Raw genomic sequence first — 27,495 nt, 5'->3', positions numbered from 1 at the left:
GTTTAAAAATTCTTGGAAAGTGGAGGGGGCCAAATAGTGGATCCAAACTCTATTCGAAACATACAAAGAGAAATTCAAGGAAAAAATATCCAGGGAATATGAAAATTTTTTAAAAAAAATCGAGGGGGCCGGGGCCATAGCCCCTTAATAGATCCGCCTCAGCTGATCAACGGAGACCGATCCCACCAAAACTGGTGGTGAACTTCTGTCAAAACATCAACCACCTGGAAAATCATAGCTAGCAGCTACTGCAACATAAACATACCACTAGAATGCTAGATAAAGGAAACCATTGTCCCTTTCCAGAGATCTCCTGTCGATGGAACTGGGATGGTTTACAATGTTTCATGAATACAACTTGATTCAATTAACTTGATTTAAGAAGCTTTCATTTTGATCTAATACTGTTCTTTCAAAAATGAAGTTTGGCTCCTCCATGCAGCATTATCCAAGAACATCCAATTTCAATCAGAAAGTTTGACTTACAAATGCTTCTATATAACCCCATCCATCTTCAATATCAGGTCCCACCCAATAACCATATATCAGGAAAGTGTTATTAGACATGGGATCAATAACTTTGGAAATAGTTAGACAAGGATATCTACTGCATGCTGTAAGATTTTCAAGATCAGTACTTCCAACTCCCGAGTGACTGGTTATATGCAATTTGTTACCTGCAAGAGTAGTTTTGGAGTTGTCAGTTTTATATGGATGGGAAGGAATTACTTTCAAGTGAGCATATTTAGTAAGTCAAATTTCAATCAATTAAATACTTGGTCAGTATAATCCAAGTTTTATGATGCCATCATCTGCTTCTTTTTTAAGGTTTGAAGCCCTCCTGGAACCTGAACCAGCAAAACTTTTCCAAGGATCAAGCATGACCAAACTTAGTTGAGGTTCTACATTTTTCACTATTCTAAAAGATGAACATGCTACAATTGTCTAAAATGCATTGAACTTCATCAAAGACACTTGAAACCAAATCTTCCAAAATGTGAAGGAAAGAAAATTTTCAAGAAGAAACAATCTGGCACCCAAACAGTATAACTTGAAAGAAACAAAAATATCTTTTTTCTCCATGAAGAAAAAAATATACAGAAATCTTGGGTTTGGGTGTCTTGTATTTTTTGGGTCCATATAATTATAATTGGGATATATTTTAAATTGAAACAGGGTTTGGGTCAATTACTATATTGGGTTAAAATTGTAATTATATCCTATAAATAGTCTCTTATGGGATAGCCTAGAGGTATCAATCCTTGTAGGGGATTTACAGGAATTGACCCATCCCAAGGATAGGATTGGAAGCAAGCAAAGGTATCACTTTGTGGGTGTGAGGGATCCTGAAAATAGTAGAATCTCTTTTCTCTTTGGTAAATGTAAGAAGGGTTTTGTCGAACCACGTTAAATTATTCTTATGTGTTTTGTTTGTGTTCTTCTTCATTCGTGGTTGTACATCCGTAATCCCCAACAAGTGGTATCGGAGCAAGGTTTGGTAGATCATTGCTAGAGGTGTGCGAAGATTCAAGAAATAGAGCATTGGTGTACGGAGAACAAAGAATGCTTCGAAGTATTGATCAAAGGTACGATTCTGAATCTAGAATCGTGAAGTTTTTTTTATCTTTTTCTTTTTGTGCTTTGATAAGATTGGATCACTGGAAGAGAGAGAGAGAGAGAGAGAGAGAGAGAGAGAGAGAGAGAGAGAGAGAGAGAGAGAGATTTGTAGAGGTTGCCAAGAAAAAGAAAAAAAAGACGACCTGGTTTAAGATCGGTGGTGAAAACTACATGGATTCTATGGTCAGAATAGAGGTCGTGAGGAAGACGATTTGGCTTGTTCGATCGTTGATGGAAAAGTATGGCGATTTGTGTCGGAAAAGTCGGATTGAAAAGAAACAAAGTAGAAAGGAATTTGGCGGTTAGTGTTTTCTTTGAAGTTTTTATTATTTTTCTTTAAACAAACAGGGTTTAATGAATGTAATGATTGCATTGTGAGGAAAAAAAATTGAAAAGCACTTGAGACAATGGAAAGTGGAGAAAGAGGAACATAAAAATAAAAAAATAAAAAAAGAAGAAGAAGAAGGTTCAATTGGAGAAAACAAAAAAAATTGTTGTTTTTATTATTGAATCAGTGTCGTACAGGTTGTTTCCACAGGATTTTGTGTGAACATATTTTGTACTGGGTTAGGTGTTGTTAAGGTTTTAGGGCGTTCTGGACTCAGTGGAAATAATGGATCGAGGAGATTCATTTCGTTAGTATTGATCTGTGAAGATCAACGGCCAAGTTATTTAAGTTGACGACGGGTACGAAGGGCACATAAGGTTGGTATTGATCTTGTGGGTCCGTACGGAGATCAACGATCAGGTTCTTTAGGTTGATTGAGTGGGTACGAAAGACATAGATCAGGTGAATTGTACAGGCTTGCAAGGAGTGGGGAAACAGGTGGAGCTACAATTGACACTCGAGGAAGGGGTACAAATAGACAGAATTTGCAGATTGTTCAAGCGTCAAACAAGGGCAAATCTGGAAAGAAGCGGGTGATTTTCACTTCGGATTTGGTGAGTGGCGGTGATCTCTCGGAGCCGGCTGTGACAGAAGGAGAGGTGGAGCCATGTCAAGTTTACAACGGCGATAAGCCTGACGGAACACCCCAAGTGTGGGGGTGTGCATAATGCTGGTTTCAATGATGGTAGTCAGGAATTGCATCCCTGAAGGTGATATGGGCCATGTGGTAATGTGCGGCAGATACATAGAGATGGGTGATTGCAGAAAGACATCATCAACGGTTTTCTTCAAGGTGGTTTGCAAAATTCAAGCCAAGGTGGAGATTGTTTGGTTTAGATGTCTTGTATTCTGTGGATCCATACAATTATAATTGGGGTGTATTTGTAATTAAAATAGGATTTGGGTCTATGACTAGTATTGGGTTAAAATTGTAATTATATTGGAATAAGGTTTTAAGTTTACCTATAAATACTCTCCATGGGATAACCTAGAGATATCAATCCCTATAAAGGATTGGCCCATCCCAAGGACAGGGATTGGGGGCAAGCAAAGGGTATCACTCTATGGGTGTGAAAGTTGTGTGAGGTTTCTTGGAAATAGTGGAATCTCTTCTCTTTGGTGGACGTAGGTAGGGTTATTGCCAAACCACGTTAAATTCCTCTTGTGTTTTTGCTTGTGGTCTTCCTTGTTCGTGGTTGTGCATCCATAATCCCCAACAAGCAAAAACTAATTAGGTCATATTTTAATTTTAAGATCAACAATGAATAAGATGATTAAAGTCTCTGGCAAAGAGCTGACTAGAGACCACTAAATGTTTGCATTTAGCAGTTTAGATAGATAAAAGACACAACTAATTCAATAAGTAAATTATGCAGCAATACAAAATGAGCCTCATCAACAAAATAGTGCATGGGGGAACTGAAGAAAAACCTGAAGCAGAGGCTCTGAATTTTGAGAACCTGCTGAAGGCTAACCTAGTTGAATGCTTCCTCTGCAGGGAATCCCATCAAACTATTAGATTTAATGAAAATAAAAGATATACTCAACTTTTCCCAGCAAAAACAACATGTCCAGATCTACGTCATATCAAACAAAAATAAATGACGACTCTCAGTTTGAAATAAATGAAGAGAAGCATTGTGGAATACCTAAGAAAACCAGGACCTTCAAAGAGAACAATGGGACAGAGGAAGTGCTGATAACCACAATAAGTCAGCTTGTCTTTGTCATGAACAAGCAACCTTTATTATAATTGTGATTACAACAGAAGGAGTTCAAACAGAACTCCTACTGGAGTACAACTCAACTCATAAACCAATAAGGAAAATCCCAAGTAAACTGACAACTACACTTCCCCTCAAGCTGGATATGCATATATCAAAAGGCTCCAGCTTTGAACAACAAGAACAGATAGGCAGCAATTGTCTAGGGCTTCTTATGAGTTATGATATCAATTATTTTTATTTCCCTGACATAAAAATGGTTTTGTGGGTATCTGTATAATCAATGGACCTTAATTTCATTTAAAAAATCAAACACATTCTGAAGCACTTTACCAAACATAGCTTAGAAGTACAAAACCACAAAAGTTCAGCCGCTGAAAATAGCTAAAAACACACCACCACCTCCACCAACAGCGCTTGATTCGACCAAGGTCATACTGATAGAGTATATATGCTGGTCTCTTGAAACAAAGAAAAGTAATCTCCTTTCCCTGAATCAATTTTAATGGAAGTAGATGGTAGTTTGGATGGGAAAACTGATGACAGAGCTAATAATTGATGGATCCCCATTGATGGATCTCCAACTACTACTGCCCAAAAAACAGAATCATTCCAATGACAAAGTTTCTATTTGCTTAATGGTTTAACTTACTAGAGGCAACCACCATTTTGCAAGTACTAGTGTCAACTGTCAACAGGTTCCTGCATGAAAGTATTAATTTGAAAAATGAAGAGTGGTTTAAATAAGGTGTCTGCAACATAAACCATCTCCATTTACTCTTTTACCCACCCCTGCTAATGACTTGTGCAATCAAATTTCCTGACTGAGAAATGCCTCACGCCCAGAATATTAATTTGCCAAAATCTGCAGTCAGAATCATCTTCATCCGTCCTAACCTCTTTCATGGTTTTGCAAAAGAATTAGAGATGAAAGATGGGTGAAACAGCAAACCTTTCACCAGCTACTTACACTAAATATGCCATAGGGGCTTAGGGCCTATGTTCTCAAGTTAAACCTAAATGGAATTTCCATAGTTTGCACCAAATTAAATCTAGACAGTTATCAAACAGGTTTTCATAACATGCTTGATTATGTCTATTGTTAACCAAAGAGTTTCATTTTTTTCTTGATAACAATTAACAAGTATGACAAATGAAACCAAAGATAGTAGCACTTGTAGATGTCAAGGTTTGAAATTTCGCCCATCTCAGTCATCGAGATGACAGAAAATTTTGGGTTTTTTTTTTTGAGATTCCGATCGTCCATCTTGATGGGTTTTTGAGGTCATTCTGGCCTGGTTTTCAGTGTGTAGCCCAATTTGAGGCTAGTATACACATTGAGAGTGTTATTTTGCCTAAAACCAACCCAAAGTGGTGTTCTTGATCGACACATGTCCGACCGTATGTAGGTGAAACTAGAGGTCTAGAACATCAATTTTAACCAATGTAAATGATGCAATGGAACACTAATATTATCATTACATGCAACAAAAAAGACAACTAAAATTCGTTATACAAGTAGTCAAGTGTAGGAGAACCCTAAAACAGCAAATTATACAGCAAGCAAAGAGGGGGAAGTTTTGACAAAAAATTCATTCACGGATTTTTGCAGTACAACAGCAAATTATACAGCAAGCGAAGGTGAACAAAAGATCAAAACTTCAGCTGGATCCCTCCTGCTCCAGTGACCTACAAACTCAATTTGGGCACAGCCTACAAGGCTACAACAGGTGGCCTTGGTTTCATTATCAGATACTCAATGAAATTCCTTTGGCAGCAATCTCTGAGCCAGCAGATTTCCCCTCTATCCTACAGGGGAAAACTTTGGATATTTGAGAAAGTTTGTCGCAGTGCATCTCTGTAGGAATCATGGACTGTGTTCTGGAAACTGACGAAAAAAGATCTGGACCTGATATTCGGAAGAACTCCCTGATAATGAAAAATATGAACCATACTAAACCAGTTCGGTTTAACCCGATCCAGGTCGGAAAGATCAACCTGATCGGGTAGACCAACCAGGTCGGACAAATACGAACCAGACCAAGTAAGGTCGGTAAGGCAATAAATCGTACTCAGGAAGATTCGCCTTAATACCGACTTACTAAAGTTTGAGTTCTACTCAATCACTAAGAGTCGTATTACCACCGACTTACTAAGGTTTGAGTTCCACTCAATCACTAATAGTCGTATTACCACCGACTTACTAAGATTTGAGTTCTGTCCAAACTCATACGTAGAAAATCTATAAAAAGGTAAAGGAGCACAGGAGAAAGGTAAGCGGAATAGAATTATCACTATTCGTATTATTATTGTTCATTACTTTCTTGCCTTCCCTAGTCGGATTTCTAACTAGATCGTCGGAGGTGAAAACTCGACCTCCACGGTCGAGCTCATCTTTGCAGGTTCAACCGGCTGAAGGGACGAACAGGATTGTGCAGCAACAATTGGCGCCGTCTGTGGGAACTTAATCAAAAAGCTATTATGAAGACAAGATCAGGTTTGGTAATCGAAGAGGTGTCTGGTGGAGAAAAGGAGGTCGACCAGGTTGGAATGGAAAAAATTCCCGAACTCCAGATTCAGCAAGATCCTCCAAATCTTCTAGACACTCAAGCAAATCAATACGCGACAACGCATCAAATTGTCGAAGTTCAAAAGGAACAAGTTGAGATGAGAAAAGCAATCTCATCCTTAGGCGAGTTGATTAGGATGGCCATGCAACACGTAATTGCTCCCGAAGCAGATTCCCAGAAAAAACAAAAAAGTCCCGAGGGGAGCAGGCATGACCGACCACCCGTGATCGACCAGATACCTCAACAATCTCAAAAAGAGCTGGCAAGATCTCGAACCTCGAAAGGGGTTATTCCAAAAAAGAATCCTCCAGTCGACGACGACGGAGATCGAGGAAGCAGCTCAGATCCAGCAAAAGCCTCAAAGGACAAAAAGAATCATAATGGTTCAAAGAAGCGGGATGACGAGATGAATAAGCGCATCACCGACCTTGACGAGACAATCAAAAAAGCACTAAAGCTTGGAAAAGAAGAGCTATACGCCGTCTTAAAGGAGGACCCTTTCATCAAAAGCGTCTCGGAAGCAGAGATGCCAATAGGATTCAAATGTCCGACCTTCAAGGCGTACGACGGATCGAAGTGTCCTAAACATCACATCACCCACTATAAGTCTGTCATGTCTACTTCTAGACACAATGAAGCAGCTATGTGCCGCAGTTTCCTAGCATCATTGACTAGAGCTGCATTAGATTGGTACCAAGCTCTGCCCCGTGGCACAATAAAAAGTTTTGAACATCTAGGTCGGACTCTCTTATTGCGTTTCCAAAGCGGAGTAGAAACCAAAAAGAGAGAAGAAACCTTGTTCGCTATAAAACAACGGCAAACGGAGTCCATTAGAGATTTCCTTGAGAGATTCAATAAACTGACCATGCAGATTGAAAATCTGGATGAAAAGATAGCCTTCCACGCCTTATACCAAGGACTCAACCATGAAGGCCTACTTGAGAGACTTTTGAATGACATGCTTGAAATGTATGACGATCTCCGTGAACGATGCCACAAGCAAGCGGAGATATCAGAAACAATTGAATCTCGAAAGAAGGAGCATCCAACCATGGAGACAAGAACATACAAAGAAAAGTACCAACCTGTTAGAAGACCGACCATAGACCCGACCAGGGATGGTCGACCTGAACAGGAAAGGTTACCGGCCATGAGAAGATCAGAAATCCTGATGCAGATTAAAGATCGAGGAATTCTCCAGCGGCCCGAAAAGCTACATTCTCGTCCAGGAAATCGGGACAAAAGCAAATATTGCGACTTCCACAAAGATCACGGACACTGGACAGATGACTGTCGACAACTAAAAGAGGAAATTGACAGAATCATCGATCAAGGGCGGCTTGTGAAATACCTCCAACCTACCCGCCTGATCAAAAGCAAATAGAAGGGGGTAGGAAGAGGAATAGATCTCCAAGCAAAGAAGGACGCCAAAACAAGTCCCGACCACGGGAAGGAGGAGACAATAAAAAACGACCACCAATATTTACCGTGTTCGGTGGCCCAACTGAGGAATCAAGTAGACAAGCCAAAAGAAAAGCACGATATGTGGGGAATGCTGAGCTTGAGAAACCAGGTGAGAAGATCACTTTAGAACCGATCACTTTCTCATCCAAAGATAAACAAGGGGTAAACACTCCCCACGACGATGCCCTTGTCATCAAAGTCACTCTGGCCGGAACAGAGGTCCATAGAGTCCTAGTAGATACAGGATCATCAGCAGATATCTTGTCATTGGAGGCTTTCCATAAATTACAACTAGACGAGAAAATGTTGATCCCCTGTGGGACGCACTTATACGGTTTTACAGGAACCTCAACCCGAGCAGAGGGCACCATCAGATTAGATCTTCGTATTGGCGAACACCCCAGAGACAGGGTCATCCAAACAAATTTTATGGTTGTCCGAGATTTGTCAGCTTATAATATGATCTTAGGACGACCAACCCTTTGTACCCTGGAGGCGGTAGTATCATCTTTACACATGAAGATGAAATTCCCAACAAAAAAGGGAATAGGAGAATGTTCCGCCGACCAAAAAGGAAGCAAGCAGAGCTACGCCAATTACATGAGAAAGCGAGTAAAAACAAGCTCTACCATGGCGGTCGAAGTCAGAGATGATCGTGATGAAGAAAACATACAAAAAGCCAAACCAGTAGAAAATTTGGAAAAGATTATGCTGAATTCAAGGAAAGATCAGGGAACCATGATCGGAGCAGAACAAGAAGAGTTCAAAAATAGTCTAACCAGCTTTCTACAGAGAAATACTGACGTCTTTGCATGGTCGGCCGAAGACATGCCCGGAATTGACAGAAAAGTAGTCGAGCACAGGTTAAATATTGATCCTCAGGCAATTCCAGTAATACAAAAAAGAAGAAATTTTTCTTTGGAAAAGCATGAGGCCATCCGAACAGAGGCTCAGAAGCTGAAGCAGTCCGGATTCATTAAACCTATTGACCACCCAACTTGGTTGGCCAATGTGGTAATGGTAAAGAAGGCAACCGGAAAATGAAGAATGTGCACAGACTATACCGACCTCAACAAAGCCTGTCCAAAGGATTGTTATCCTCTACCAAGGATAGACCTGCTCATCGATGCAACAGCTGGGCACGAGATGCTTAGTTTCAGAACCCAGACGACCAAAAACACACAGCATTCATGACAAACAGGGATAGTTACTACTACAAAGTAATGCCCTTTAGTCTAAAAAATGCTGGGGCAACCTACCAGCGAGCAGTCAACAAAATTTTCGAGCAGCAGATAGGCAGGAATATGGAGGTATACGTTGATGACATGTTGATAAAGAGCACATCTCAATCCAACCATCTAAAAGACCTAGCAGAAGTTTTTGAGGTACTCCGAGCATATAAAATGAAGCTCAACCCAGAGAAATGCGCTTTTGGAGTATCTTCAGGAAAATTTTTGGGGTTCATGGTATCCCAAAGAGGAATAGAGGCTAATCCTGAGAAGATAAAAGCCATACAAGAGATGAAACCACCAAAAAACATCAAGGAAATACAAAGTCTCACTGGTCGGGTAGCAGCCTTAAACAGGTTCATAGCCCGGTCAGGAGAGAGATGTTCACCTTTCTTTCAAGCCTTAAAAAATATTTCCAAAAAGGGAGTACCAGAATGGAGCGAGGAGTGTCAACAAGCTTTCGAACATCTGAAAGAAAAGCTAACTACTCCACCCCTGCTCGTACGACCGACCACAGGAAAGGAACTGATCGTCTACTTGGCAACTTCGCCCCTGGCTGTTAGTGCAATACTAGTGCAAGATGAAGGAAAACAACAAAATCCAGTTTACTATGTGAGCCACGTGCTCCTTGATGCTGAAACGAGATATCCAGAAGTGGACAAGCAAGCTTTGGCCCTGGTCATAGCAGCCAGAAAACTGAGACCATATTTTCAGTCACATCCTATTGCAGTATTAACAAATTTTCCCTTGAAGAAAATATTGCACCGACCAAATCTGGCCGGAAGACTGGTATCATGGGCAGTTGAGCTAAGCGAGCATCAGATAGAGTTCCGACCAAGACCAGCTATTAAAGCACAGGTCCTAGCTGATTTCATCCTTGAAACGTCTGAACCAAGGCATGAGCAAGAAGAAGAGGCCACTTCTGAAAGCATCAAAAGATGGATACTTTCAGTGGATGGTTCTAGCAACGCACAGGGGAGTGGAGCGGGATTGCTCCTAATCAGCCCAGGAGGATTCCAAATACAGTATGCACTACGCTTCCAATTCAAGGCCTCAAACAATGAAGCAGAATATGAAGCACTAATAGCAGGTCTTCGTATAGCAAAAGCCCTTGACATTCAAAACATCGAAGTTAGAAGCGACTCACAACTAATTGTGAATCAAGTGAACGGGCTATATGAAGCAAAAGAAAAGAGGATGACTAAATATCTGACCATGGTCAACCAATACAGACAATTCTTCAAAGACATCCAAATCCAACAAGTCCCTAGAGCAGAAAATGAGCAGGCAGATGCCTTATCTAGGTTGGCTACGGATGAGATGGAAGCAGACCCGGTCGTATATATGGAAGAGCTACAGTTTCCGAGCATCAATCTGACCGACCAGATGCACATACAGACCGAGCACGGTTGGATGACTCCAATAATCAATTATCTGGAAAGTGATTTACTACCAGAAGATCCAAAAGAAGCTAGAACTGTAAAGCAAAGAGCAGTCAGATACACTGTCAGAAATGACAAGTTGTACAAAAAATCTCTCACCCGACCATTGTTACGATGTGTAGGGGCTCCAAGAGGCAGCTGTCATCCTAAAAGAAATTCATGAAGGAAACTGTGGAGGCCATATAGGAGCCAGAGCCTTAGCAGACAAGGTAATAAGGCAAGGATACTATTGGCCCACACTACAACAAGATTCGAAAGCTCATGTCCGCAAATGTGACAAGTGTCAAGCACACGCCAACATACCTCATGCTCCCGCAATGCCTCTAACATCAACCCTCTCTCCGATTCCATTCGCTAGATGGGGGATAGATCTGGTAGGAAAACTACCAAAGGCCACAGGAAGCAGAGAATACCTGGTGGTGGCGATCGATTACTTTACTAAATGGGTGGAGGTTGAAGCACTAGCATCCATCAATACCGACCAGATGAAAAAATTCGTCACACATAATATCATGTATCGGTATGGTATCCCAAAAATCATCGTCACCGACCACGGTAAACAGTTCGAAAATGCTGAATTCGAACGATTCTGTAAAGAGCAAGGTATAAAGCATCGTTGGTCTTCTGTAGCATATCCACAGAGCAATGGCCAAGTAGAAGTTACTAATAGATCAATGCTGGAAGGATTAAAGAAAAGATTGGACCAATCTAAAGGCAGATGGGTAGAAGAGTTGCCTAAAGTACTCTGGTCTTACCGAACTACTGCCAGGACGACCACCGGCGAATCTCCATTCCGACTAGCATATGGAGTCGAAGCTCGGATTCCCGTAGAGGTTAAGGTCGGATCTATCAGAGAAGAAGAATTCAATGAGGAAGCAAACATCGAAGGAATGAGGGCAAACATAGACTTCATTGAGGAAGTCAGAGATAAAGCACAATATCGATTGGAAGAATACCAAAGACGCATTGCAACACATTACAATGCAAGGGTTAAACTGCGACAGTATCTCCCTGGAGATCTGATCCTCCGCAAATCATCGCTTTCCGATCCTACAAATCAAGGAAAGCTTGCTCCAAACTGGGAAGGACCGTACATTGTAGTACAACAAGTTGCCCCGGGAGCATACAAGCTACGAGATCCAGAGACCGGCCAACTAATACCTCGGACTTGGAATTCAAACAACTTGAGGAAATACTATCAATAGTATAAAATCCTCAACAAATTTTGGAATTTTCTTTTAGTTTTTGTCTTTAAATTGTTTAGATACACACAATAGTTTGTGATTCAGACATTTTGAATTTTTTGAATAAAGTTTTTGAAATTTCTACATATCATTACAGCTCAAGCTATAATACTTAGCTAAGATGATCATGGGGGTATTGACAAAAACTAAAATTCATCAACCGACCTACTAAGATCGGAAGAAAAAGCCCTAAGTCACTTAGGCATCCAAAGCCTAAGTTACTTAGGCCACCGACCTAATAAAGTTGGAAAACAAAAGCCCTAAGTCACTTAGGCACAAAAAGCCCTAAGTCACTTAGGCCACCGACCTAATAAGGTCGGAAAACAAAAGCCCTAAGTCACTTAGGCCACCGACCTACTAAGGTCGGAAAACAAAAGCCCTAAGTCATTTAGGCATCAAAAGCCCTAAGTCACTTAGGCACCAAAAAGCCCTAAGTCACTTAGGCACCAAAGACCTAAGTCACTTAGTGCTCCGACCTACTAAGGTCGGGAAGAAACTATCAAGCTATTATGTTCGAAAAGGAAAAGCATGGATCAAACTGAGAAATCTTAAATAAACTGCTTCATTCCGAACAAGTAAAGATTACAAATAGAAAGAGACAGAAAATAAAGTAAAGGCCACAAAGGCCATACATACAAAAAAGACTTTGACAAAACAAAAGCTCTAAAGCTTCTCTTTTGTTTTCTGAACTGCCTTGCTTTTTGAGGAAGAGGTATCCGAACTGCCAGCCTCAAGCAAAGGATCCCAGTTATCTAGAAAATCAGTCACTTCAACTTCTTGAGGCTTCGGAAACCTTGGTCGGTCAGCACACCAAGAAGGTCGGGGAATCTTGAGATCGTCATAGATTCCAGGATCAATCAAGTTCTGGAATCTTTCTAGGTCTAAATCCTTAAAAGCTGCAATGAGGCCTTGGTAGGTATGTCGCCGAGCATATATATATCCTGGCGCAGCTACCTTGGTCATGAATTTCCGACAACCAACTGTCCTGACCCACCTTTTTATAACTTCAATACGAAGCTGGTGGGGGATATCTTCAAATACACACGGAGCTTTCTCCTCGACCGCCTTCATCAGTTTAGCCACTTGATGATCCGAGCTCTCTAACTTAGCTCGGAGACTGGAAATCTCAGCCTCTTTACCGACCAAAGATCCTTGAGTTTCCTCCAAGGATGTCTGAAGAGAAGTTTTCTCAAGCTCTACAGCTTCATTCCTCCCCTTCAGCGCAGCTACTTCACTGAGGAGCTCGGCTTCCCGAGTAATCAAAGAATTGTTGTTGGACTTCAGGGTTGTCAACTCATCTTCCAACTTCTTATTACGTTGATTGGCTTCCCGAAGAGCAAAGAAGTCTTGCCAAGCAGAGTCAATGCTTTGACCCAGGGATTGGACCAAAGCACAAGCCATTCTACACACAAAAAGAGAAAAAAATTTACAAAACAAAGTATAGAAAAACAACTTTCAATACAAGAAGGAAATATCTATACCTCACAGTAATACTGTGCGCTTGCAGACGACCAAAACTTTGAAGATATTCAAAGTTGGAAGGAAGAATGACTCCAACCAGCCATTCATTGGCAACACTGGACATGGAGGGAGACTCACCCCTGAATACCGAAGAGTTCCCATCCAGTGACCAGTCTGGTCGGAGAATATTGGCGGAGCCCGAAGAGCCTGAAGCCTTGAACTCAGCAGGAAGCTCTTGACCAAAAACATCCTCACCTAAGGAAGGATGAGGATCATTCTCCGAGCTCTTCTTACTGGCCACCTTTTTGGTTGGTCGGGGAGGAAAGTCGAAGGGTTATCTTTCCGAACACGGGAAGATGACTTTTCTTTGACAGCAGTCTTCTTGTCCTTAGATGGAGACGCCCGATCAACTTGTATCTTACTGGGTTTGGTCGGATGATGTGCCTCCACCTCTAGCATGGCACTAGCAACATCAGCAAGATCATCCTCACCGAGCAACACTGCATCATCTCTCGAGTAAGCTAACTTGGCAAAATAAGGATGAACCAAAGCAAAAGAGTAAAAACATACATCTTACCAGTCAAAAAACCCCAATGATGAAGAATAGTGGGATATTCCGGACAAAATCCATTTACAGCAAGCAAGTTCCGATCTTCAGTAGGGATCATCCGAATACGATCCCTTGCTTCCTGCTCGGATGATGAAAGGGGAGGAGGAGTATTTGAACCTTCCCTAGGACTTGTTGGCCAGAAGGTCGGAAAATCAGAAGGAGAAGAAGGGCGAACAAAGAAGTATCTGGACCTCCAACCCTTAGTATTTGAGGGAAGAGTTCCTGTTCCAACAAAGTTACCCTCCCATCCAGACTGCAGGGCAGTTCGTTTGGAAAGATAGAACCAACGATCCTGCTCCTGTTTCTTATACATAAAAAACTGAAGAAACAAATTTAAGGTCGGAGTCACACCGACCTCTTTTTGTTTACAGAAGCCCCAAAAACAGATGATGTTGCGCCAACTATTTGGCGCTAACATCCCTGGGCACATCCCGAACTGGTTAAGGGTTTCAACAAAGACCGGGTGCACGGGAAGCCTAAAGCCACTAATAAAGGCATCCTCATACATAGCGAATTCACCCTGAGGGGGTAAGTGAGCACGTTCATAAGACCCTGGAGCCCTAATCACAAAATTATCAGGAATAGCATACCTAGCTCGAATAAGCTCCAGGTCGCTCTCAGTGAGCTCGGAAGGGAAGAAGTCGGGACCAGAACTGCTAGGATCAAAGTCTACATGTTCGGAAGTCTTAGGTCGAGTTCTCTCAAAGGCAAGTTCAGATGGAGAAAGACTGTCTAACCATCTTGTCCTATTGGTACTAAACTGAGCTCAAATACTTAAATGACCTAAACTCATCGTCACTAAGAAAGTTCGGACGAGTACCAGGAGATAAGCTCGGATCAACAGAGGTGCCACTCTCAGTATCACTATACCTAGAGGAAGAAGCCTCGCCATCCCCAGGACGAACAAGCTCAGTCTCAGAAGACGAAGGGCCAGAAGAAGTCATAGAAGGTCTAAAAGCTCTCTTTTTAACACCCATCAATAAGAGAAAGCTACGGTTACAGTGGCTTAAAGGGAAGAAATGAAAAACAGAGTTCAAAGAAAAGAAAAAAGAAAATACTCTCAAAATATAACACCAAGCAGAAAATAAAGTTGATAAAAATCACCAGAGGAGAAAAACGAACTTACTTGCAACAAGAAGCAGGGTCGGAGTTCCTTGGAAGGTCGAAAAGAAGTCTGAAAAAGCCTCTGCAACCGTCGTCTTCTCCACAGCAAAAACACGAAATCCAAAGGAAAGTAAAGTGAAAGAGGAACAGTGGGTTATTAAACCATTTTTTAGATCCTAATCTAAGGGCCCAGATTGAAACCTTTGAACTTCAAACAAATGATTTCAATCTAACCGTCCCTTAAGGAAGTCTCATCTGGGCTGTTAATCATGAATCTTTCACTTCATGAACTCCCAAGATTCTAATCCAGAGGAGGAAGAAATGAAGCAAAGAAAACAATTAGAATTCGTGCATTATCGAAATCCGAAAAGCCATCATGACAGGCCACGTGTCCAAAAAGCTGCCCATCAAAGAACGTGCGCCGTCGTTTCAGTTCTAAAACGGCGCAACTTCACATCAAATGACGTCAGCCAAATAAGGCTTTAATTTCTCAAATTATAAAGTCTTTGTGATCGGCAATTCGAGCATATAATCTCCAAAGACCGAACAGGTTACTATTCAGTCTTCGGAGACTAGGGGGCTTATGATAATGAAAAATATGAACCATACTAAACCAGTTCGGTTTAACCCAATCCAGGTTGGAAAGATCAACCTGATCGGGTAGACCAACCAGGTCGGACAAATACGAACCAGACCAAGTAAGGTCGGTAAGGCAATAAATCGTACTCAGGAAGATTCGCCTCAATACCGACTTACTAAAGTTTGAGTTCTACTCAATCACTAAGAGTCGTATTACCACCGACTTACTAAGGTTTGAGTTCCACTCAATCACTAATAGTCATATTACCACCGACTTACTAAGATTTGAGTTCCGTCCAAACTCATACGTAGAAAATCTATAAAAAGGTAAAGGAGCACAAGAGAAAGGTACGCGGAATAGAATTATCACTATTAATATTATTATTGTTCATTACTTTCTTGCCTTCCTTAGTCGGATTTCTAACTAGATCGTCGGAGGTGAAAACTCGACCTCCACGGTCGAGCTCATCTTTGCAGGTTCAACCGGCTGAAGGGACGAACAGGATTGTGCAGCAACACTCCCTACCCCACTTAAAGTCAAAATTTCATTCAAGATATTAAACACATGTTCCCCTATGTAGCACCTTGCTCTTTTGAGCATATTCCCCAAGATATTAACTGCGCAGCTGACTCCATGGCCCGGAAAGCCCTTCCTGCATGAAGGCACATTGGCATGTCTCCACTTTTTGGTTGTCTAAACCTTGTAAGCTGTTGGTTGAGTTCTACTAGGAATTCAACTCTGTTAGAGTTTTTGTTCATGTAATTTTCTATTCTTGTTACCCAAGTAAAGGTATTTATGTAATAGTGTTCTTTCCACTTTATTATAATAAATAGAGGGCATCAAAAATAGGGTTTGAGGTCACACTGATCTGTTCAAGCCATTCTACCATAATCTTCTTACTCAACATGGTATCAGAGCCTAATTTATATTAGGGAAGAAAAAAGAGGAAACTAGACAACTCGATTATTTCTCTTGATTTCCCTCACTAGCAGTGCCGCTGCCGCTGCCTCCACCTCTCCGCAATCCACAACCACCGCCACCATCACCTACAATCCATCTTTCAGCCATCGTACCTGCAGAACAGGAATAGCCATCGTTCCTGCAAAACAGAAGAAACAAAAAAAGGAGAGAAAAAGTAATAATTCCATCGCTGTTGGTGTCACTTCCCCATCACTTCTTCATCAACCTTTGAAACTAGACCTGAATTTTTTTTTTTTTTTTCAAACAACCTACAGTCTATATCTTTTGTCAAATTTTAAAAGACCATCATTAAGATTCTCTTCCTTCCGCCATCGCTAAGATTTTTTCTTTCCTTCTGCCATAGATGTTTTCTGTCGAATTGTTTCTCCCTTCTTAAAACCAATGACAGTAGTTTATTTGTTTCTGCTGAACCATCAACAGTACCCAGAAAAGAGAGGGGGGAGGAAAAAAACCTGATGTTACAGGGGTCTATTTTGTGAAGTCGCATATTTCAATGGGTCTATTTGTGATTTCCCATATTACAAGGGTCTATTTGTGATTTTCTATATATCCAGGGTTTTTTTTGTGATTTCCCATATATCCAGGGATCTATTTGTGATTTCCCATATATCCAAGGGTCTATTTGTGATTTCCCAAATATCCAGGGATCTATCTATAATTTTCCATGTATTCAGGGTCTCTTTTGAAGGGGGGGGGAAGATGTTGTCCTTTATCCTATGAATCTTATAACTCCCTAGATTTGATTGGGTGGTCCGGCTCCATTGTGCGACATTTCAGTTGTTTTTGGAAGGGTGAAGATTGAATAACTGCAAAGAGTTTTTTGGCATGGCAAACACCAATGGTACTACTGCCTCCATTGGCACCGAACATTACCCCACTCTTCATCCTCTTTTAGTAAGATCTGATGGAACAAATTATTTGACCTGGTCTCGATATGCCTACCTGACTATTGCCGGAAGAAGACTTGTTGGTCAAACTCCAGGCGCCACTATCAAGCCTACTACCACAGGTGTTTCACAGGATAAATGGATCTTGAATGACTCTCATATTATGTCATTCATTTTGAATTACATGAATCCAAATATTGCTCGTCGATACCTATTATTTGATACTGTAGCCCAAATCTTGAAGGCTACTACTGAAACATATAAACAGTTGGGGAATGATCCACAGGTTTATGAGCTACGGAAGAAGCTTCATGAAACTACCCAAAAGGAACTGACTATAGCCCAATATTATGTTGAGTTACGATCTCTTTGGTAGGGATTGAATAATTATGGGGATTATCACCGCACTAATCCAAATGATTTGGTTACTTATAGGAAGCATGTTGATAAGATTCAGGTATATGACTTCTTGGCAGGTTTAAACGTGGAGTATGATCATATCAGAGTGCAAGTATTAAGTCGTTCTCCCTTACCTACATTAGAACAGTCTTATGCCCTTGTTCGATGTGAGGAAAGCCATGATTAACTATGCTTCATGCTCCTATTGTGGAGAAATCAATATTATAGTCTGCTAGCACTAAATTTGATTCAGCTAAGCAGATTGTCTAGTGTGAGCACTGTCACAAACCATATCATATCTAATCCAATTGTTGGAAGCTCCATGCAAAGCCTGCTGATTTTGAGCAAAAAATGGTACAAAGAAGGGAAAACCGAAGGCTAATCTTTCTGAGATGGTTTCCACAACACCCTCTACATACATTTGGTTCACAGGAGTTAGCTACTCTACAATGTATTCTGCAGTCTTCCACTAACCAGACACAAGCCTCTAAATTGCTTCCTCCACTACCCATACCAACTCCTACCTTGCTACTTCAGATAAAACTTTTACAGGCTTCCATATTTCTTCAATTTCTGCTCCTTGGATCTTTGATATAGGAGCCACAGATCAAATGATAGATTCATCCTAATTTTTCTTACATTATTCTCCTACTTCTGGAAAGAATAAAGTTTGAATTGTTGTTGGCTCTTATTCTTCCATTGCTGGAAAATGGAGCATTCAACATTCTCCATCACTTTCTTTGTCTAAAGTTTTAAATGTTCTCTCTTTCTCTACTAACTTGCTCTCTATCAGTAATCTTACACATGACTTGAATTGTAAAGTGATTTTTTCCCCCATCTTACTGTGTCTTCTAGGATCTGGTAATGGGAAAGGAGATTGGATGTGGTAAACTAAACAATAGACTTTATCTACTAGAGCCGATTGGAGGATACACTTCTGCTCTAATTGCATCTTCTAATTAGGTCCATTCGGTAATATCAGACCTTCATCAATGGCACAATAGGCTATTAGGCTAGGTCACCCCCTCTAGAAACTCTTACGAAAGTATTTCCTGATTTAGTTTCTTCTCGTAACAAGGATGGAATTTTTTTTTGAAGTCTACATTTTTTTAGGCATACTCGTTTTACTTATTTACACTTTCTTCATAAGAGAAAATTATGTTCTTTTTGTGTTAATTCATATTGAGTGTGGGTGTGGGGCCCCTGCCGATGTGTGTCTATTACTGGCCATAGGTACTTTGTTGCTTTTATTGACTGTCATTCTCGTTCTATAAGAATTTATCTTTTAAAACAAAAAAATCTTCCGATGTTTTCGTGATTTTCATAATATGATTAAAACTCAGTTCAATGCTACTGTGAAGATCTTTCGCAGTGACAATGGCACAAAGTATATTGATGGTGAATTTTAGAGCTCTCTCTGACTTTGGCATAATACATCAGACCAATTGTGTTGACATGGTTCCCCAAAATGGAGTTGCCGAAAGGAAAAATCGGCATCTTTTAAAGATAGCTTGTTTAATTATGATTGCTATAAATGTCCCTGATCAATATTGGAGTGATGTTATACTCATTGCTTCTTACTTTATAAATAGGATAACTAGTAGGATACTTGATTTTAAATGTCCTAATGAGATTCTCAAGGGAGCCTCTTCTTTTGTCATTCCCCTAAAGGTTTTTGGATGTGTGTGTTATGCCAGAATCACAACCCACCAAAGTAAGCTGGCTCCCTTCGGCCTTTGCTGCATATTTCTGAGGTATTCTGCTACTTAGAAAGGGTACACATGTTATCATCCTCCTTCCAAAAAAACCATTATATCTATAAATGTAATTTTTAATGAGTCTTGCCCTTACCATACACCTCTCCATCGGGAGAGTCCTAGAGGAAAGGTGTTCTTTCCAAATCTAGACCTTCCTATCACACACATAGACTCCAACACACCACCACAACATAACATTGGAGTTCAAGAAGTTTCCTAACCCAGGGGAGACTTCGGCCAATATACCTGAGGCCTCTAATTCTCCCCCTCCGTTTTTTAAACCATGTGAAAAACTTGGTCAAGGGGAGACCACTCCTGTGAGGCACACCATTAAGGTCTTTCAAAACAAGATTGACCAGAATAAGGAGGTGCAAACTTATCAAAGGAAGAATTACAACTGGCAAAAGCAGGTGGAGAAAGGTGACACGTTACCACTTCAGTCCCTTGATCTAGAATCGGATTCTATTGTTCCCCCAATGGTATCTTCTTCTGATCTTCTTATTGTTGTTAGAAAAAAAAGTTAGATCTCGTACTCAGTATCCTATAGCTAAATTTGTTTCTTATGACTCTTTGTCTGACTCTTACCGTGCTTTTATATCCTCTCTATCATCTATTTATATTCCTAAAAATTGGCAGGAAGCATATACTAATAAGAGATGGAAGACAACTATGGTAGAAGAAATGCATACAGTGAAGAAAAATAATACTTGGGAGCTAGTTACATTTCCTTTAAGAAAAAAAAAACCTGTGGACTGCAAATGGGTGTTTGTGATTAAACAAAAAATGGATAGATCAGTCAACACATTAAAGGCCAGACTAGTTGTAAAGGGGTTTACCTAGACCTATAAGATTGATTATCATGAGATTTCTACCGTTGTTGCGAAACTCACACTGTCAGAGTTACGTTGTCTGTAGCTGTGCAAAGGCTTAAACCTCCACCAACTAGACGTAAAGAATGTCTTCTTACATGGAGAGTTGGAGGAAGAAGTCTATATGAACATGGTTTCTCCGAGGACAATACTATAGGGAAAGTTTGTCGGTTGAAGATGTCAATTTATGGGTTAAAACAATCTCTGAGATGCTGGTTTGGATGCCTTCGGAAGGCCACTACCTTTATTAGGTACAAACAAAGCAATGCCGATCATACACTGTTTGTCAAGAAGTTAGGTACCAACATGCACACTTCTCATTATTTATGTGGACGATATTGTCATCACAAGAAATGATGGTGAGGAAATTTAAAGGTTGAAGGACTTTCTTTACAGAGAGTTTGAGATTAAAGATCTAAGGAAGTTACAATACTTACTAAGGTTTGAGGTGGCTATATCGAAGAAGGGTATATACATATCCCAAAGGAAGTATGTCGTAGATTTATTATTAGAAGTGAGAACATTGGGGTGTAAAACAGTTGATACCCCTTTTGAGGTTGTAACTAAACTTAAGGAAAACGAGGGAGAACCAGTGAACAAAGGAAGATATCAAAAGTTGGTAGGAAACTTATTTACTTGTCCTACACCAGGCCAGACATTGTTTATGCCGTGGGGATAGTGAGTTAGTTCATGCATGATCCATATTTAGCTTTTATGAAGGTTGTTACCAGAATATTATAATATTTGAAGGAAACTCCTGGAAAAAGAATGCTTTTATCACCCACTAATAATCTAAGGGTAAAAGCATACATTGATGCATATTTGGCTGGATCTCTTAACAGAAGTCAATTTCAAGTTACTGAACCTTGGTTGGAGGTTATCCAGTTACTTGGAAAAGTAAAAAATAGAATGTGATAGCTTTATCCAGTACCAAAGCTAAATATAAAGCTATAGTTCGTGGAGACTTCCTTCTCATATGTGAAGTCAATTTTTTTATTAGATTTTTTTTTCAGCCTTGCAGACTTCCTTCTCATATTTGCAGATTTTTTTCTTCTCCTTCACCATGCTGGTATGTAACAAAACCTGACCAGGAGGTCCAGGACCTGTAAAGTGATAGGGAAAAAAGAATGATGGGAGAGAGGAAGTGCAGACAACCACACTAGAATCAGCTTCTCTCAATTGTGGACAAGCAACTTTTATTATAACGTTTAGCTACAGCAAATAGAGCCTACAAATCAAACTTAATACAAGGAAACTAACAACTAACATACATAACTACTACGGAGAGGGACAAGGCAACAGCACGCCTTATTTGATGCAAGAAAAGTGTCTTCCTAGGATATTCAATGTCACCTTGTGGTGTTGTGGCAGCCAGAGTACATCTTATATATATATATATATATATATTAGTTTTGGAGAGTTACATTTATTTATTGGAGGAGACAAGTAACTGATATAGCAGATTGTATCCAAGCAACAAGATGGAAGGGTAACGAAAACTATACTGTTAGACAACTTCAAACGTTAGTATTCGAGAGATCAAAGTAATGAGTGGAATGATAGCAGATAAAGACGTAAATGAAGATGTAATGAAGGTCAATTGGGTGATCGGATTATGTCCCTCAAACTAGAGTTGGAGAAAAAGGTTCTCAATATTGTTTTTTATAACACACCCAAGATAGAACGAAAGAGGTAAGCACCAATTTTGGGACCACTTGGATGATTTAGTACAGGTTTTTGGTTGGGACAAATGATAATTATTGGAGGTGACTTGAACAGACATGTTCGAGGCAATTTTAAAGTCCATTAAGGTGTCCATGGAGGCTTTGAGGTTGAGGAAATGAATGAGGAGGGGGCATCAATCCTAGACTCTGTGTGTACCTACAACCTAGCCATCATGAACACTATGGAAATAGAGAGGCACACTTCATTACAAACAAAAGTTAGATGTGTACGTGTCAAATAGGTTACTTTCTAACTAGAAGATAGGCAGAATGCTGTGTAAGGATTGCAAGGTTATTCCCTGGGAGAGTTTTACCGCCCAGCATATGCTGGTTGTATTGGATGTGCCCTAAGTGCATAAAAGTGTAGGACAGTATCTACAAACCCTCAGTTAAGATAGTGGACACTAAAAAGGGAATCCACAAGCAAATTCACTAAAGTGTATGCGAAACAAGGAAATGGAAAAAAGGTGTATGAGGCCAGAATGAGACTAAGAAGATGCAGGGATGGCTGGGACAAGGAAACATGGAGAGCTTTATGTTAATCTAAACACAAATGAAGGACAAATAAAATAGCTAAAGTGTGAGAAAGGAAGAGAAAGGGTTTCAACAAAGTGAGACATAAAAGGGGAGGATGAAAGAGTACCAGTAAGAACGAAATCATTATGAGGATAAGGGATAAGTATATTTGTGATTTATTAAATCGAGATGTTTGAACTATTTCAAACCAACCTCTCAAGCCTTAAGAAAAATGAAAGTAGGCAAAACACCATCCCAAATTAGATCCAAATAAAAGTGCACAAGGCCTTGTGAGTATGTGGATGTATTGGAGAGCCAAGTTATTTAACAAGATTATGACCACATGTAAAATGCCACATGAATGAGGAGAAGCTTGTGGCTCCTATCTACAAAAATAAAAGTGATATCCAAAGATATACCTACAAAATCAATGAGACATACTATGGAACTTAGGAAAAAGGTAGAAGAGACTCATGTCTCAAATATCAATTTAACTTTACACCAACCATATCCCAATATTATTGACCTAGAGAAAGTCTATAACAATGTCCTCACCCTCTGTCATGACCCCAGTTCTTAAGACTTGGTGGGGTCCACATTAAAAGTAACCAACCGGGGCACGTGACAGTTCTTCTCAGTATCAACTTGTTAAATAGCCACAATAAACAATGTTAAACTAAGCAAATCAAAGGACCAAATTGACAGTTTGAATCCTAATGGACATATACAGTCAATAGTCCTGTTATATTTACGCGTAAGTTTTTACACATTAACTAGTTAAATACATACAAGCTCAGAAAAGAAATATATACATCTCACAAATCTGTTTAACAAGACACCAGTTGCAAAAAGAAGCTCCCATCCTCTTCTTTAACTATGTTCTTGGGCAGTTACACCCTCCACATAAGTGGCATCAGTCTCAGTCACAGTCTCAATCTCAATCTTAGGGGTTCCCACTTGGAGATCCCATTTCAGTCTCTTGGCACAAGGCCAGGTATTCTCCATAAGCAGCTAATATTGGTCTAGTCTTTGTCATTCAATTTTCAGTCTTACTTCAAGCCTTCCCATTCGACTATTTGAGTAAAACAAGTAACAGGCTTTATAGAAGATATGTTTTTCAGCATAATAACATTTTCACCTTTTTTTTTTTTTGAAACGTTTACATTCATTACCATTCTTGTACAAATTTCCACATTCAAATAAAGAGAAAATATGAATTCTAAACTCAGCAAAGATAGGCTTTGGCCCTTTTTTTTTCTTTCCTTTCAATCTAACAGTCCAAGAATATAATTCACAATTTCATTAAAGCATTACAGTCATCAACAACAATCTTATACTACTTTCCTTTCAATTTCAGGAACATGATACGTCTTAACAAATTGCATAGCAAAAGAAGATAATGTTTCATATTATTCTTGGATAGTTAAATTGGAAAGAAAAACATACCAAAGCCTACGTTTACTGAATTTAGAATTCATACGTTCTCTTTATCTAAATGTGGAAACTTGTATAGGAATGGAAATGAATGCAAAAGGGGGGGGGGAGAAAGGTGAATATGTTATGGTGCTAAAAAGCATAGCTTCTATAAAGTCTGGTACCTATTGTACCCAAATGGGAAGGTTTGAAGCAAGACAAAAAATGAAAAACAAAGACTAGACCAATATTAGCTACCTGTGAAGAATACCTAGCCTAGAGCAAAAAGACTGAAAGGGGATCTCCAAATTGGAAACCCTAAGATTGAGACTGAGATTGATGTCACTTATGTAGACTAGAATGAATGTACTTTCTCTATAGGTGAAGCTTGGGTGTAGAGTTAATAAAAGAAACCTAAGGTGGATATTAGATACGATGAAATGATTTTTGTTACAAAGAACTTGGGCAAAGTAATGTGTATCTGATTCACTTTATTTAGTATAATTGTCTGTATCACTTATTGGGCTTGCAAAGCTCACTTTTTAAATGTTACCAAGTCCTCAGATCCATGATAAGGGCAAGGTGTTGCTACCTGAGAACACAACTAAAGAAGAGGATGGGACTTGGGAGTTTATTTTTCCAACTGATGTTTTGTTAAATTGATTTGTGAGATGTATATATTTCTTTTTGAGCTTGTATGTATTTAACTAGGTAATGTGTGAAAACTTACATGTAAGTAAAATAAGACTATTGACCGTATAAATCTATTAGGAATCAAACTATTAAATAGGTTAGCCAATTTGGTCCTTTGATATGTTTAATTTAGCATTGTTTATTGTGGCTCTTCAACAAGTTGATACTGAGAGGAACTATCACGTGCCCCGGTTGGGTACTTGTAATGTGGACCCCACCAAGTCTTAAGAACTGGGGTCATGAAAGAGGGAGAGGACATTGTTACAGACTTTCTTTAGGTTAATAATATTGGGATATGGCTGGTGTAGAGTTAAATTGATATTAGAGACATGCGTCTCTTTTACCTTTCTCCTAAAGTTCTATAGCATGTCTCATTGATTTTGTAGGTATATCTTTGGATATCACTTTTATTTTTGTAGATATGAGCCACAATGCCTCTCCTCATTCATGTGGCATTTTACTTGTGGTCATAATCTTGTTAAATAACTTAGCCCACCAATACATTCATAGACTCCTTGGGGCTTGTGTGCTTTTATTTGGATCTCATCTGGGCTTGGTGTTTTGCACACTTTCATTCTTCTTAAGGCTTGAGAGGTTGGTTTGAAATATATATATATATATACTTGGTGAGTTATCTAATTTACCTGTTTAGTCATACTTTAAATGCTAATTAGAGGTGTGGAGATCAACCTTAGAAACAAGAGTATTTAAGATTAGTAGATCATCATCATCACAGACCAAGTGTATGACATGTAACTTTAGGTATCATATGATGGATGATGTGAATATGTGATAGACTCATAATTACATGGTGAAAATTGAGAACAGAGATACTGCCAAGTGACCATTTTAGACACTTGGGGTTAACCATAAGAAAACAAGGTAAAACAGATGACAATGTCTCACATAGAACTAAAGTTGGTAAGTAATGTGGAGAGGAATGACTAGAATACTATGCAACTACCACATCCCTTTAAAGCTTTGAAGAATGTCCTATAGAACTATAGTCCAACCAGCTATGATGTATGGGGTGGAATGTTGAATAGTTAAGTAATTACAAAACAAAGTTCGCTAGGCCTCGGTCATTTACTCACTTTCACATTTTAAGCCAAAATTAGGGTGCTACACACCAAAACTTAAGAAGGATTTCCAAATATTGGTTGCTCATTTAGTAAGTGTCTAGTTCAAGGAAGGCAACAAAGTCCATGTATCCATAACCAAGTCGCAGCATTAGAGACAGACTCAAGATTAAATGGGTTCAGGTTCAGGTTCAGCATTTGGATCAACTTCTTAAACTTTTAAGTGCCAAGTAAGGGATGGGTTGAAGAATTTGATGCATTGTATCAGCTCTGGGACGGCTTTGGAACATTCTCACAAGGAAAGATTAAAGGTTTTGATTTAATGCATTCCATCAATTATAGAGCTTTAGGCACCTCGATCATGTAAAGTAATCACCTGGAAGATTCACACAATTAAGCTTGCAATGAACCGATAAAACCATAAAAGTAACAAATCAACCCCAATCGAGTTCACCACAAGAAAATAAAGAAAAATAAACTATCATAAAGCATATATATATACACACGAGGTCACTTTAACATGTACACCAAAATCTGATTTATTTCAACCTTCCAGGCTCTAAATGGAAAATAATCTGAAACAGATAATCACAGAACCAAAGGTCCAACTGAAACAATTGTCACTGTTGGCTTTGATTGACCAAGTAAAAATGATAACAAAGACCATGGTTTTCTATAGAACACAGCCACTCAGTATCATAAAACCCATTCTCGGTCTTGCTCAATACAGGAACGTAAGAAACATGAATTGAACAATTAAACTAAGTTCAATGTTGTTCAATGCAGGAACGTAAGAAACATGGATTGAACCATTAAACTTCGTGATTTATACCATCCACCGAACCCAGTTTTTTTTTCAAGGGGAAGGGAGGAAGATATGGGAGAAGACATTATAGGAATCAACTCTAGGAAAAGAGGAAGAGGGTTTTACTCAGAAGAGCTAAAAATGAATCAAGACAGAGAAAATAAGGCTTCTTGGTGGAGTATTCATTTATCTCATCTTACCTCACTTGCCATTTCTGCTGAAACTGGGCGAGATGTCGCCCTACCGATGTAGATGCAAACCGCAACCTTCAAAGCCATACTGTAGAATTCGGCTACCGCTCTCGTTTGGTTCTTTCTTCCTTATACGTTTCAGAAATTCAATTTCTTGTTTGCCTGATTGCTGTTAAGGAAAAACCCTTGATAAACCCCAACATGAATTCCTTCTCCATCTCTCCTGCGAAATCTGAAACAATCTTTGATAGAACAATGCAAATAGTTTGGAATAAGTAAATGTTTTCACCAAATTATAGTAGAAATGCTCGTGCGGGAAGTCGCTACGCCTGAATGCGAAACTGCCATCAATAGCTACCTGCGACTTCCAGGTTCTACGTTTGTCTAATTGGGATCTGGGACCACCCGCCCTTGAATTTATTCTTTTCTCGATTCTATCACAATCTTACCAATTTTATCACAATGATTCAAGACTCAAAAGTTAATGTGCTAAATGTAATTGGGAGGAGAATCTACATAGAATAACTTATGAATAGAAAACTTATGAATAGGAAAACTTTTTATAGCAAAATCTTCAAGATTAATGAGCAATCTTACCAACTATATTCTAGTGATCTAGTCCTCAAAAGTCAACATGCCAAATGTGGTTAAGGAAAAGTATATACATGAAATAATTTATGGAAACAATTTAAATTATGAAGAGATTTTGTAATAGAATCGTCGGTTAATCATTCCAACTATGTCCGAA

At 39.5% G+C, this 27,495-nt stretch overlaps 1 protein-coding gene across 1 annotated transcript; it reads right to left on the bottom strand.

Annotated features, from left to right (window-relative positions):
• Positions 1–32: 32 nt before the first annotated feature.
• LOC149019246 (uncharacterized) lies at positions 33–27,134 on the bottom strand. Its single transcript, XM_089153284.1, has 3 exons — positions 26,757–27,134; positions 3,437–3,497; positions 33–677 (listed from the first exon to the last, which is right to left on the bottom strand). The coding sequence occupies exons 1-3, from the start codon at positions 26,832–26,834 to the stop codon at positions 469–471; spliced, it is 348 nt and encodes a 115-aa protein (XP_089009410.1). The 5' UTR covers positions 26,835–27,134; the 3' UTR covers positions 33–468.
• Between the last annotated feature and the right edge of the window lie 361 nt (positions 27,135–27,495).

Source organism: Hakea prostrata, chromosome 4 (genome assembly GCF_041222555.1).
Source record: "Hakea prostrata isolate BN-2017 chromosome 4, UWA_Hpros_2, whole genome shotgun sequence".
NCBI classification, from domain to species: Eukaryota; Viridiplantae; Streptophyta; class Magnoliopsida; order Proteales; family Proteaceae; genus Hakea; species Hakea prostrata.
The sequence above is the reverse complement of the archived record's forward strand: the minus strand, read 5'-3'. Positions and strand labels throughout refer to the sequence as shown.